The 13,833-nt window shown below is 44.0% G+C and overlaps 1 protein-coding gene across 1 annotated transcript in view; it reads left to right on the top strand.

The window, feature by feature from the left end:
• The window catches only part of RINT1 (RAD50 interactor 1), a 205,282-nt gene that overhangs the window by 12,917 nt on the left and 178,532 nt on the right, over positions 1 to 13,833 (top strand). The window contains exons 2-3 of the mRNA XM_069229853.1: positions 134 to 364; positions 6,730 to 6,971. Coding sequence (XP_069085954.1) covers positions 143 to 364; positions 6,730 to 6,971 — 464 coding nt within the window. The 5' untranslated portion in view covers positions 134 to 142. The remainder of the gene's footprint in view (positions 1 to 133; positions 365 to 6,729; positions 6,972 to 13,833) is intronic.

Below are 13,833 nucleotides of genomic sequence, written 5' to 3'. Positions count from 1 at the left end.
ACCAGCTTCTGTGATGTAAAATATCATGTCATGTTTTAGATCTGCTAATGTGTGCATTTTTTTCCCTGACTTTGGCTAGAAAGTACTGCTTTTGAAATATATGTAACTGGCAATGTTTTCTTGTACCTCTAAGGAAGCAGACATGGCTGCTGTGACTTATCAGAATGACGCAGGTGACACGTGTATGGTCAGCAAAAAGGATATCCCAGTCTGTGTTTCATCCCCAGATGTGGAGAATTGTGACATACCTTCTTATGTTTCTGAATTCATGGAAAGAGAATTGGGTAACGATGTAAAGTCTTTAGGAAGACTTGGTAAACTCATAGAGGAGTTCACAAAAGATAAACAACAATTGGAGGAACAAGTAAGTACATTTCTGTTTCCAGGTCTATAACATAAACTATCCCAGACATATTCAACGAAAGTGCAGACAGTATTTTCCTACGCGATTTGTTGCTGCAGCTGTCTTTTTTTTTCTTTATAATTGATTTATGTGCATATAAAATTGTTTCTTCATTTGTGACTGGTCACTGAAAAACGCAATCACCATCACCAATATTAATGGCCAGTAATAAATGTTCCTATGGAAAGTCACCCATTCTTGATGGCCTAGGTTTTATATCATTCAGGACCATCTCCATGCTGCTCAGGCTTTTACCTTCGATTGAGCTTCTCTGTTTTGTATACCCCCATAATGGCAACCTGCTATAAAATGTCTGCACCATCGTGTCTGTGTATCATTGCCTGGTGAAGTTTTTCCAGCTCTTCCATGTCAGAATTTGCTGTTAATAGTAGGTTCAGTGTTCTCAGATTTAGATTTAGATTTAGATTGTATTGCTAGATTAATAAAAAAAAAGTAGGTTTATTGTTCTCTTTTTGCTTTTGTACTTTATTTTTGTATATTTTTTATCATACAAATATTCATATATGAGATTTAAAAATAGTGATCGTGCCAACCAATCTAGTTTACAAAAAGTCGTTGGTTTGGGGGTCCACCAAAGGAGTGGGAAACATTGTTTTTTTGTCAGCCTTTTCTACTCTCGAAGGTATTTATGCAGTTTCCTTTTCTTACATATATCGCATTTCATTGCTTAGTTCCCGTATTGCATCTTCATGGTGGATATAAACCAGTTTCTCCATATACATTTTTGTGAGTGGTACCGTTTTACAGTATTTCAGATCTTTTTTTTTTTTTAGCTAAGACTTTCATTACAGCTTTGTGATGTAATCAAATTGTGAATGTATACATCTAAAGAATTGATTGACTACTTGTGAAATAGTGCACCCGGACTATGTTTTATTTAATTAATCCCCATTAAAGACTTTTAGGGAGAGGGGAAAAGGTACAATCAGAAGTTATGTTACTTTATGGATTTGTATAGCACACGTCTATAATTCACATGGTGTCATAGTGCTTTAGGAGTTTGGATGTCCTTTGTGGTACAATGACCCAATGCTTCTGGGAAAAGTAAAATTGGTATTTAGTTACCACAAAGTTGCAGCCTTCAGAGAAAATAAGTGGCAGTACATTGCTGTAGACAATGGTATTGCTTATAGATTTTGACTAGGCAAAATCATGTTTACTAGCCTGCCGAGCAGGGTTTCAAAATAAAATTGAAACAATTGATCGTATATTCTGATTTTCTTTCGTGTATTAAAATATGTTTGCCTTAGCCTAAAAAATAGCCTCTTTACGTACACTTAATGGACTTAAAGCCTACTTTTGATAGTGTATTTCATTTAGAGCTGTAGGATATTCTAAGAGACATGTTGGGTACCATGCGATCTTCTATTTATGATGGTTGTGCTTCATGAAGACAACTACACCAATGTGAGATGGAAGAGAGAAGCGAAATATCTAGAGTCTTTCCTGTTAACAAGAGGTCTGTCTCAGTCAAGAGTTTATGCTGACTTCCTCTCTTTTCTGCTTTTTTGTACATGAGGTTGTTGTGCACCCTGCCCCAGTGCATGAATGATAAGTTTGTTACTTGTGGAAAAGATAACGTTGTTCTTTGCAGATTACACTGTTTTAATATCCTTAGATATTAGTCAACCTACAGAACCTTCTTAAAGGATTTGCATTTTTTTGTCACAGAGGGGGATTAACTACCAATGCAGCCAAAGCCAAGGCCATGTATATGACACATAATCTCTTTGATGTTATAGATCAAACAAACACTTAGACAATATATAGCTAGAGAGACTGTATGAATTGTATGTACATGTACAAAGATCCCGTTTTGCGACTCGCAAGCTGCAAGTCTTAGTGTCTTGCAATGTGCGAGTCGTAAAACCAGATGTACAACAGTGTACTTTACACTGTTTGCGATTCCCAATGGTGTCGCAAATGACCTACCTCATGAATATTCATGAGGTAGGTCGCAATTTGGGACCCCATTAGGAATGGCTGCCCTCTCAGGGATGGTGGCCTGCCGGAGACAGCAGACCACCATGTCTGTGACTGCTTTTAAATAAAGCAGTTTTTTAAAAATGCAGCTCGTTTTCCTTAAAGGAAAACAAGATGCATTTCAAAAACAAAAATGAAAAGGTTTCTTTTCAATATTTCAGAGCAGGCAGTGGTCCGCGGGACCACTGCCTGCTCTGAAAAAGTATTTTCGTTGGCGTTCACAAAGGGTAAGGGGTCGCATGTGGCCCCCTTCCCGTTTGCGAATGGGTTAGGACCAGTTTGTAACTGGTGCTAACTGCGATTGTTTTGTGACCGCATGCACGTTCACAAAACAATCCTACATCGCACTGCGACTCGCAATTAGTAAGGGAACGCCCCTTCTTTATTGTGACTCCCAAACCTATTTTGCGAGTCGGTAAATAGATGACCGAATTGCAAAATAGGCTGTACATACCTAGGGGCCACATGTCCAAGTTACCGAATCGCAGTTTGGGCTTTGTACAGCCCAAAAAGCATTTTTCAAGTCGCAAACGGGCCGATTCTGCGAATCCCCTGCTTTAGTAATAATTGCTGTCTGTAGGGGTGCCAGTTTGATCCCTCGCCTGGCCCTTAGCCACCCAGCAGGCGATCAGTAGAAGGATATTAAAAAGGGGTAATGAGGTATGGCTTTATGCTTTTGCTCCCACCCTAGTACATGGTCTAGGCCCCCAACACAATGAGCAGGCAGAGAGCGAGCATCGACTGAGGCTCCAAAGTACCCCCTAACCCACTAGTGGCAGCCAGACTGCTCCTGTCCCAAGGACTACAGGTCCAGGGTCGAGCCCGAAGCTGGGAAGGAGTCACTACTCTGAACTGCTGTGTGAATTCCCGTGTGCTCTGAGATTGTGAGCCCATGCAGTTCATCCTTTGGGAAGGCATGGACTGGTCCAGACTGAAGCTTGTCCAACTGGCTCCATGTCTCCAAGAGTGGGTCTCCTGCAGTGAGATCTGTAGGGCAGGGATTCCTGCCACTGGTGGCAGACCTGTCCGCTGAGTCATCCGCACAAGTTTGGGCTCCGCCTGGCCCCACAGCAGCCCAAAGCATGCTGTGATTTTCTCTGGACTAGGCCTTGGGATGGCAGGAGACAGGTACACCGACCGGAGCCCAGTTAGTTGGCGCTTGCCCTCTTTGCCCCATTGGCCACTTCCCACGCATGGATAGCCTTCAAAGCCCTATATTTCCCAGATAGGGCTTACATACTTCACTCCATCACAGCCACTTCTCGTGAAGATGATGTCTGGCCATCTTCTTTCATCACTGCTCTCAGTCTCTCACTGGGGGACACTCTCTTACCTCTATTTACCATTGCCAGTGCCTCTCTCACTCAAAGTATCCTCCCTGAAGCTCTCAAGGCAGGCCATTTCCTTCCCCTCCTAAAGAAACCTATGCAAGACCCTAAAGATAATTAAGCAGTCCATACTTAACTTCAATGTCACATCAATGCTAACTATCTCCTGCACAATTACAAATCTCTATCAGAGCGTGCTGCAGCACTGAGACCACTAATTTACACATCATAGACAATGCCTTCTTGACTACAAATGAAGATGACTCCTGCCTCTTGATATTGTAAGACCTCTCCGGTGCCTTCTACCTAGTCGACCACTCTACCAGCATTTGTACCCTGCAGTCTCAAATGGGATACACCAGCAGTATCCATGGTTTCCCCTCCTACCTTTCTAACTGACACCAGTTTGTTCACATGGGCACCTCTAGGTCACAAAAGATCCCTACCACCTGTGGAGTCATCTTCATCCTTTACATGGTGACACTTTGTGTTCTACTCACAGATACATTATCAAGATTCACAACTCTTCTTAAAAGTCTCCTCTGCTTCAGACAGCTAACGCCTCAAACACTCCTTGCACATAATCAAGACCTGGTTGTCCAGTGCTCAACCCAGCTAATAGAGAATTCCTGTTATGTGCAAGAACAACAAAGTTACAGTATAAACTTGGCTTGGTGACATGAACCTTGACGACTTTGAACCTACACTTTAACCGAATACCAAGCAAGTCACTTGGATTTGCCCTGGACACCAACCCCAGCCTCAAGGAACACATTGCCAAAAAAACAAAGATTGCCTTGTACAAAATCTGTCTTATAAAGAAGGTCAAACTTTTTTTCTGCTGGACAGCAACTTGAACTGCTGGTCAAGCCCTTGTATTCTTGTATCAGGATTGTGGCAATACCCTACTCGATGGCACACCAGATTCCACGCTAGAATCCTTACACACCACATCTCTTTTCATTCAAAGCCTGAAGAAATGTGATCATACCACCCTCATCCTGATAGAACTCCATTAGCTCCCCTTGCTTTACCGCACCATCTTCAAAACCAGCAGCATTATTTACATATCCATCACAGCCCCCGCTTTTCTTGCAGACACCATCAGACTGCAGAATAAGAAGGGTAGAAAAAGAAAGAGACAGCAGACCTTTCCCTTCAATGCACCCAGGTTCTGATGGATACTTGTAACTGCATATTCCTCACCCTCAGAATATACCTAGGTGCTAGGCTGGAAAAGGAAAAGTTTAGCAGCGTTGCTCCTGCGTGCTGGTAGGTGGCATTGTGCAACTCTGCACCAAGCTCATTTGGCCCTGGAAGTGACAAGTGGACCCGCATACAAGCGCCACCCCTGCATGCTGTTAGTTTCTTTCATTACTTTGTCCGTATCATTGAATGCGGTTCCCAACAGTACCATTGTGCAGACCTCCATATTTGGAACTTTTGATTATAAAAGAGACCAATCCACTGAACGGAGATGGATAATGGTAAAAAATTTGCTGTCAAATAAAGTAACTATCAAGATGAGTATTACCAAAGGTAAATAATGTGTTCTTCTGAGGGATACTTCTTACTGCAGACTCCCCACCGTTAGAATAGATACCAGAGCAGTACTTCCCCGGGGGTGGGTCTGTGGTACTGCTCAGATCAAAAAGTCCTACGGAACTAAATGAGTGAAATGCCCTTCTAGTTTGTTCTTGCCGTCAAGGCAATAGTGCTTTGTGAATGTGTGTTGACGGTCACATCGCTGCATCACAGATGTCAAGTACAGGCACTCTGCTTGCCAGCGCAGTGGAAGCTACGTTAGTCCTAGTGGAATGTGTATTCAACCCACCCAGAGGTTTCTTCTTGGCCAGTGCATAGAAGATCTTGGTGCAGAGGACTAGGCTCCTTCACAAAGTCCTTTTCTGCACTGCCTTGCTGTTCTTTGTCCTAGAAAACCCCACAAAGAGCTAATCGCCCAGCCAATGGTCCTTGGTGCGATCAATGTAAAAGGTTAATGACCAGCAGATGGAGTCGCTCCTCCTTTTTCAAGGGGTGAAGTGGGGGCAAAGGACATTGCAAGAGTGACATATTGTCAGTGACATATTTTCCAATATAAAAAGCAGCTGTAAAAACTTTAGAGCTTATTTGAAAGTACCCCAACTCCCGTTTTCCTTAATGGGTCCTGCCCCAGTTTCTATAAGCACTCTCTTAGATGGCATCTAAGACAGAATATGTACATTACATGGTTGAAAAGGAGATTTCACTTTTCCTGAGGTCCATAATCTGTTCCGCAGGCAGCTGCTGAGCACCAAATGTCTCTAGCATATGTCATTTGTGTTAGTTCTGTTCCATGGAAAATAAAAATGTGTTAGCAAGCGTTTTCTTCTGTTCACTTTCCCGTGTAAAAATTATTTGGAAGATAAACTATGCTGTTTACAAAAACTGAAAATATTAATGTTTGCTTTTCATCCACATTTTTTAAAACCTTTTTTGTAAACTTGATTTCCGAAGATAGTTTGGCAAAGCCAGTAGGTTGGCACTCACGTTATAGACTAGACCATGCTTATACGAATGCTTTTATAAAATCTAATTAACGAGAAACCAAAAGCGTGCACCCGTGGTTCTTTAAGGCAAAATCCATGGCATATTTTCCAGCTAACCATTATGTACATTATTTCTGTTTAGAGTAGTCAAATCTAAGGGCCGAAGTCAGAATTAGACAGATGGATTATTCCGTCGCAAATGTTACAGATATTTAATGCCATATTACAAGTGCATTATATTCAATAGCAATTGTAATTCAGCAGATGGGGTATCCGTCACATTTGTGATCTGCTAGACTCTAAATCGGACTATAAGTATATCCTACATGCTTGCCTTAAAACATTGAAAAGGATCAAGCCTTCATGGATCTATGGTAGATATCCCTACATACATAGTTCAATATTCCTCTGGGTTTCTGAAAATATGTGCCATAACATCTGTCTCTTTATATTATTGTCTGTCTAGGTACTTACGGTTTCCACAGAAGTTCCCAAAAAAATTCAAAATGCTTTACAGAATGCAGAGGACTCGAAAAAGCTACTTAGCCAGCTCATGAAAAAAGAAGCACTTCTGTCTGATTCGATAAGCAGCCACCTTCTGAAGGCCCAGCCCTGGATGGAGGATCTAAGTGTACTAATTGGCCAAGTAGAAGAAATTGAACGGCATCTCTCATATCTAAGATGGCTCTCACAAATAGAGGAGTTAAGGTAAAACTTAAAACGTTGAAACTTTTGTCCTACTAAACATGTCCCTTTTATCCCACAGAAGCCTTAATGGTCATGATTATTATATGTAATGTATTTTCTAAACTATGCAGTTGGTCAATTTTGTAGTTTATATATATTCTGTCTTCTTGCGTGTCATGGCATGTGGCTCGAAGGTTATACAGCAAGGTTGGTGTAGGAAAGTGGCATCTTTCTGGCATAGTTGCCCCCACTTTTTGCCTGGTGTCAGTATGTTTAGACTGTAGTACACAGGAATCCTGCTAACCAGGACCCCAATGTCAGTATTCTCTCCCATAAATTGAGTTGTATGGTAACCTTTACACCCCACAGTTGGCATACTGGTGCACCCATGTAAGCCCTAGTATATGGTACTTGGGTACCAAGGGCATTGGTACACCAGAGGTCCCCCACAGGCTGCAGCATGTATTGTGCCACCCATGGGGGCCCATGCAAACTGTAACTACAGGGCTGCCGTTGCAGCCTGTGTTAAATGGTGCATGCACCTTTCACTCCAGATATAAGGTTTGCCTTATATCATGGTCACTGCTCTTTGACACTGTAAGTCACCCCTAAGGTAGGCCTTTCAGCTCAAGGACAGGGTGCATGCGTCTAAGTGTGAGGGCATCCCTGCATGAGCAGAGGTGCCCCATCAAACTCCAGACTTGATTTTCTTGGCTTTGTAAGTGCAGGGAAGCCATCTTAAAGTATGTAGAGGACACTGGTCAACACGAGTTGTCCAACTATATAATGGCTTAATCAAACATAGGCATGTTTGGTATCAAACATGTTGGAATCATGCACCTACACCGATTCCAGTGCTAGTTGCATGATACCATATACTCTGGGGGTTTCCTGGGGATCCCCCAAGATCTGCCTGTACAGACTTGCAGGGTCTGCATGCCAGCCTGTGCTGCTGCCGACCCCTGACTCTGTCCTGCCCTCCTGCTGCTGAGCATAACTCTGGCAGGGGAAGGCAGAACAAAGGATTTGCGGTAAGACAGAGATGTGACCACCTCTTCTTTAGAAATAAGTGTCTCTGGGCTGGGGTGCGGGTGCCTCTCAGCGCCACCAGACTTCTTTGAAGGGCACATTCGGTGCCCTCCTTGCCTAAACCTGTTTACACCAGTGCAGGAACCTCCGGGTTCCCGCTGTGGCGCAAAACCACACAAAGAACAGAAGAGTGACCACCCCCCTGTCCAGCTCCTCCCTTAGGGAGGTGCACAGAGCACAGCCAGGTGGCCACTTGATTCTGCCATCTTGGAAATAAGATGAGCAGAGCCCCCTTTGAGCATGTGACTAATTAGTTCAGCTGGGTCACGTCCCTGACCCCCTCTGATAAGTGGGTCACTTCAGTGAGTGTCCAACCCCCTTCCTGGGTAACCCAAGGGTGGGACCATAGATTTGACTGCAAGACCTCAGGAACCATCTGCAGGTCTCCTCTGCAAGACTCTTTTGCAATGTGGGCACCGGAACTGCTGCTGTTCTTCGCTGGAACCGAGAGAAAGACTGTAACCAATAGGAGGGCTCCTACTGCAACTTTGTTTTCAAGTTCTGCAAGCCTTCTGCAACCTCCATTGCTGTGCATCTTCCAGAGTCACAGAGACTCTGCCTGCACTTAGGAAAGCAAGAAGGAATTGTCGTGGGTCCATTTTAGTTAGTCGCTTGGGCACAGTGATAGCTTAGCTTAGGCTTGTGGCCTGTACCCTTTTACCCTGTTAATATGCTCTGTATTTCTGTATTCCTTTTTATTAATTTTATTATTGCTTCTTTTAGTGGTATTGTTTTCATTGCATTACCACCTGCTATCCTATGAAAGCATCATTATCAATGCTGTGGATGATATACTTTGCATCATATTCTTTTCCTCTGAATCACAAGAACGTAACGTGAGACACACAGAATAAAACTTTGTATTGCCGGACCTAAGACTGTGTAAACAGTCTACCGATTAGGTACATACATGCATCAGGCTTCTGTACATGAACATAAACATGTCCCCTATAGAAATATCTTGTAGGACAAAGGGCATTACAGGGGGTTCCAGCCAGAATTTCCATCCATCCTGCATGTCGGTTTTCGGTAGACCTCAGCCTTTGTGTCTCCACGGACCCTAATCTGGAGACTGGCAGCCTGACCTTGTACCAAGGTTACAGGAGTGGGGGGTGCTTCTCATGGACACTGCATGGACAGATTTTATCCCACATCGCCATGTTCTCGCTTAGGGGCTAGTGATTAGGCTTTTAGGTAGGATCTGTATGCTTATGCATGACAATATGTTGGGGTTGTTTATATTTACATCTCTAATTTTCACAATACTGATTTTGTTATTCTTCATTATCCTAATCATTGTAGCTCATGCATTTTATCATAGATTGCAGTCTTTTCAATAAATGTATTGAAAACTGTCCTGCATCTCCTTTTGTGCCTCTGTGTGTGTAAGAGACTTGTTTGTGGAGAGAAAGGGGTAAGGTTTGTTTCAATACGATTTTCCCTGAGGGGGTCTTTGGAGTTCCATGCAAGGCTTCCACAAATCACCTTTACCGGTGAGTTGCTGCTAGTGAGCCAGGAGGGTTGGGCCGACAGCTGTCAACTAGTGTGGGGGCGACTCAGTCACCTACAATGCAGAGGTGCTGCGGACCCAAGTCCAGCAGTCTTGTCGAAGTACAAGAGTCCTTATGACAGAATCTACCTTGGAGTGAGAGTCACTCATCTGCTTCTGCAGTCACCTCAACGATGATGACTGGCTTGTGGATCCTTCTGTCCTATGGACACTTCATGGCTCTACAACACAGGTGGTAGTTCTGTGACTTTCCAGAGGTCTGACCTATCTTAAAGTGGTTTGGCTTAAAAGTTGCAGTAAGAGCAGAGCAAAGCCAGAGTATCATAACATGCCCATTTCCTGGCATTCCCAACTCTCTTTCTGCCCTTTTATGCTTTGTCTGACCAGTGAGGATCAGCCCATTCACTCTGAATTATTCCTATCAACAGGGTATGACAAAAATATTTTCTTGTTTCTTTCTCCCCCACTTTTGAAGAAGTCCAGTGGGTTTACACATATCCATCTTTTGCCCACAGCGGTGTGCACAAACCTTCTGAAAAGAGATTCAGGTCAAGTAGAAGCTCACCCACCAAGGAGAAATTCTGGCACCTGCTGTGTGATGGTTGTATTGAAATGGTTGGTGCTTTGTACAAGTGGCATCTTTTAATTGCAGGCTGTACCACTACATTTGCATCCAGTACAATTTGTGTAAGGCCCAGACGTATAACTCCTTGTCTAGTGACGCAGAGTTCTATCAGCAGAGTGGAACATAGACCAGATGTCTGAAGCGCCAAATAAAGCCTGCATAACATGAAGGTGCAGCAGACCTTTTCCAGAGTATGCTCAAAGGCCACATGGGTTCAGGTTCTCTGGAATTCAAGGCCTGGACATTCTTTGCTAAAGATTGACAGAGCATTGTCTCGAGGCTCTCAGTTGCATCATGACTTCATGACCGATTCGCATTGGGTGCTAACATTCCTGCCAACTATTGCAGCAAAGAATCAAGCTTGCCTCTGCTGGGTGCAATAGAAGTGTAAAGATCCCCTGATAGCTTGAGCACTCACCTTTCTCTAGGCTCATTTCTGGGTCCAAGTCTCACCCCAATGCAGTGACTCTGAGGAGGTCAGGAAGAGGTTCCATTGTGTTGAGTTGAGCTCACTTCCTTATATAATCCCACTCAAGTCAGGCCTGTACTGTGCTGTACTCCTCCTCTCTGTGGCTGATTGCGTTCAGGGAGGAGGGGTACAGGCATGCCAGAGACAAGGTCATAGAGTCATGGACGGAGTTCAAACTAATGGCACAGTGCAAGAAGTCTTCTACAGCAGAATGAAATGTGAATATGCTTGTTGTGCTGCCAAGTCTGCACTCTCAGTGATGTCCCTCTCAGCCTGCACCTTCCCTGACATCCAGAAGGCTAGATCAGGGCATTACTGCAGAACACCTGCACCTTCAGTTGTGCATGTGCATCAGGGGACGATAATCTTGAGTGGGATCTATGTAGCCTATTTCTACATCTGTGAGGAACATTTTCAGACAGCCTCTATGAAAAAAGCTCAAACACAATAGTGAGTGTTTTTCAACTGTGAAGGCTTTAGTCTGGTTATGTTTCCTTGTTTTCACAAACCCCATATTGCACTCTTCATTTTTGTTTGACCATAGTTAACTGTATTAAACTTGATGCCAATACTCCTTGCTGATTTCACCTTGATGAAGGATTTCATGTGTACCAGACAATTTCTTCAACTGACCTTTGGATTTTCTTCCTCTGCGACTTGCAGCTTTGCATGTTTCACATCTGCTGCAGAAAAAAACATGATTTAGATGGCTGCTATATCTACCCCTGAATTTGTACTTTCCACCTTTGACATCAGTCTTTGTGTATTCCTTTGTGACTTTCTGTAACACTGTACTCATTTCCTTGTTGTCACGTCCTAAGGTCAAACTTCTTTAGGTTAATTTCTGACTCTTCATTATACAAGGTATTGTTTTTGTCCATCTTATCTAGTCTTCTTCAATCAGAGTGCAAGACTTTGTCCAAAACTTGTTCCTCATGCTCTGACCACTACAATTACTCTCTTGGTCTTCACATTCATTCCTGAGTTTGGAAATTTGCCAGCTATTCTGTGATCTTCTGGTATGTTGAAGACTTACTTTACATTTTATTCTGGTATAAGAGATTCACATTGGAGAATGATAGACGGGCAGGGACATATCCAGGTCCATAAACCAACCATAGACATTTGCTCAGTTGCTATCTGCCCTGAATCTAGGAGACTGGATGATAGTGCTGTTTCCTGCAGGGCGCCTAGCCTATTTTCATATCCCCGACCTGCAGTCCCACAAACATGACCTGCGGTTCAAAGTGGGCCAAGAGCATTTTCAGTTTTCCATGCTTCCCTTTGGCCTCACCAGTGCCCCTTGGATGTTCACTAAAGTGATGGCCTTTGCTGCTGCTCACCGTCAGAGGTTGGGCATATCTGTCTTCCCCCTACCCTAATGACAGGCTGTTGAAAGAGGGTGCTTGACAGTCAGTCGTTGCCCATCTGCAGATGACAACAGACTTCTTAATATCGTTAGGGTTTTCGGTCAACGTGCTGGAATGTCACTGGACTCCTTCGCAAAGGCTCCTGTTCACCAGAGTCACTGTGGATATGGTGCAGTTTCAAGCCTTCTCTTTGGCTCATTAAGTCCAGGACATTCGGGCTACGATCCTGATGTTTCTACCTCGATCTGGGATCGCTGAGAGTGGCTGAGAGATTTCTTGACCTCATGCATCTTCCTGGTGGACTACGCAGATGGCACACATGGGCTCTATAGTGGGACTTGAAGTCTCGGTGGGCGTAGCACCTATAGGACCTGTTGGATTCCATGTAGGTTTCGGAGGAGCCTGCAAAAGACCTGCATTGGTGGCTACTTGACTGCAGTTGGACCAATGGTAGACCTCTCTCCCTACCCTACATAGAGTTGACGGTGGTGACGGATGAATCACTGCTGGATTGGGGAGGCCACGTGGGAGAGGTGGAGATCAGAGGACCCTGGTCTCCAGTAGAGACCTGGCTCTGCATCAACTTGTTGGAAATGTGGGCCATTGGCCTGGCATTGAAGGCATTTCTGTTGACAATCAAAGAGAGTCTGGTTCTTGTTCTGACTGACAAAACAACCACCATCTATTACTGTAACAAGCAGGGTGAGGTGGGATCCTGGGTCCTGTGCCTGGAGGCTCTGCACCTGTTGAGCCTGTTGAGCTGGCAGAACAGTTGGGGTGTTCCCCTGATCATGAACCCTGTGGCAAGATGGAAGAATTCAGCCAGTGAAGGCTAGTGAAACATGAATGGCACTTGCACCCTAAGATGGAGCCCTGGCTTGATCTCTTTGTCACCAGAGAGAATGTGCAATGTCAACACTTTTGCACTCTGGAGTTCCTAGACATCTGTCTCTTGGAGATGCATTCCATCTACAGTGGAGCCAGGACTCTTGTATGCCTTTCCACCTCTACCTCCCCTGCCTGAGGTTCAGAAGAAGATCAGGACCGACCTGGCCCAAGCCATCTTGGTAGTTCTGGATTGGTTAAGGAGTGTTTGGTACCCACACCTTCTGAATGTGAGCATTTGTCCTCTGATCAAGCTATTGCTTCTGGAGGATCATCTGTGCAGTAGCAAGGCATGATCCAGCACCTTGGCCTGCACAACCTACACTTCCAGGTGGAGATTGAGCAGCCAAAGGTGACTGCTTTTAACCTCCCTCCTGAAGTTGTGTATACCATTCGAGCACCTAGGCATCCATGTACAAAATTTTATGTGAGGTGCTGGGCTAAGTTTGTATCCTTGTGTAGTCTAGCTGTATGGACTCATTACAAGCAAAGTTGTAGCATGTTGTGCATTTTGTGCTGTGTTTAGGTCTTACTTGCTATGGGCACTGTTAAAGGTTATTTGTCAGCCCTTTTGACTTTTTTTTTTACATTTGCTGGACCAACCGTTCTTATTTAAATCACCTGTTGTGATGTGTTTTCTTAATGGTCTAGTTCATATGTTTCCACCCAAACCTTTTGTGATGTTACAGTGAGCACACAAATTAAATTGGTTTTCACACTCCTTACTCCTTATCTGTACCCCATATTAGCCTGTGCACCACTTTTGTTTGCATCTCCTGACTCTCAAAACAGACTTTCTTATTGTAATAACGTCACCCTGTTGCATGAGTGAACTTCACACTCTGTCCATTCACCTTCTATATACCACCTTATTCCCGTCAATCTGGAGTTGCGGACCAGAGCAGCATTTTTGCCAAAAGTTGTGACTCATTTTC

This window comes from Pleurodeles waltl, chromosome 4_1, assembly GCF_031143425.1.
Source record: "Pleurodeles waltl isolate 20211129_DDA chromosome 4_1, aPleWal1.hap1.20221129, whole genome shotgun sequence".
Taxonomy (NCBI): Eukaryota; Metazoa; Chordata; class Amphibia; order Caudata; family Salamandridae; genus Pleurodeles; species Pleurodeles waltl.
This window is presented reverse-complemented; position numbering and strand designations above follow the sequence as displayed.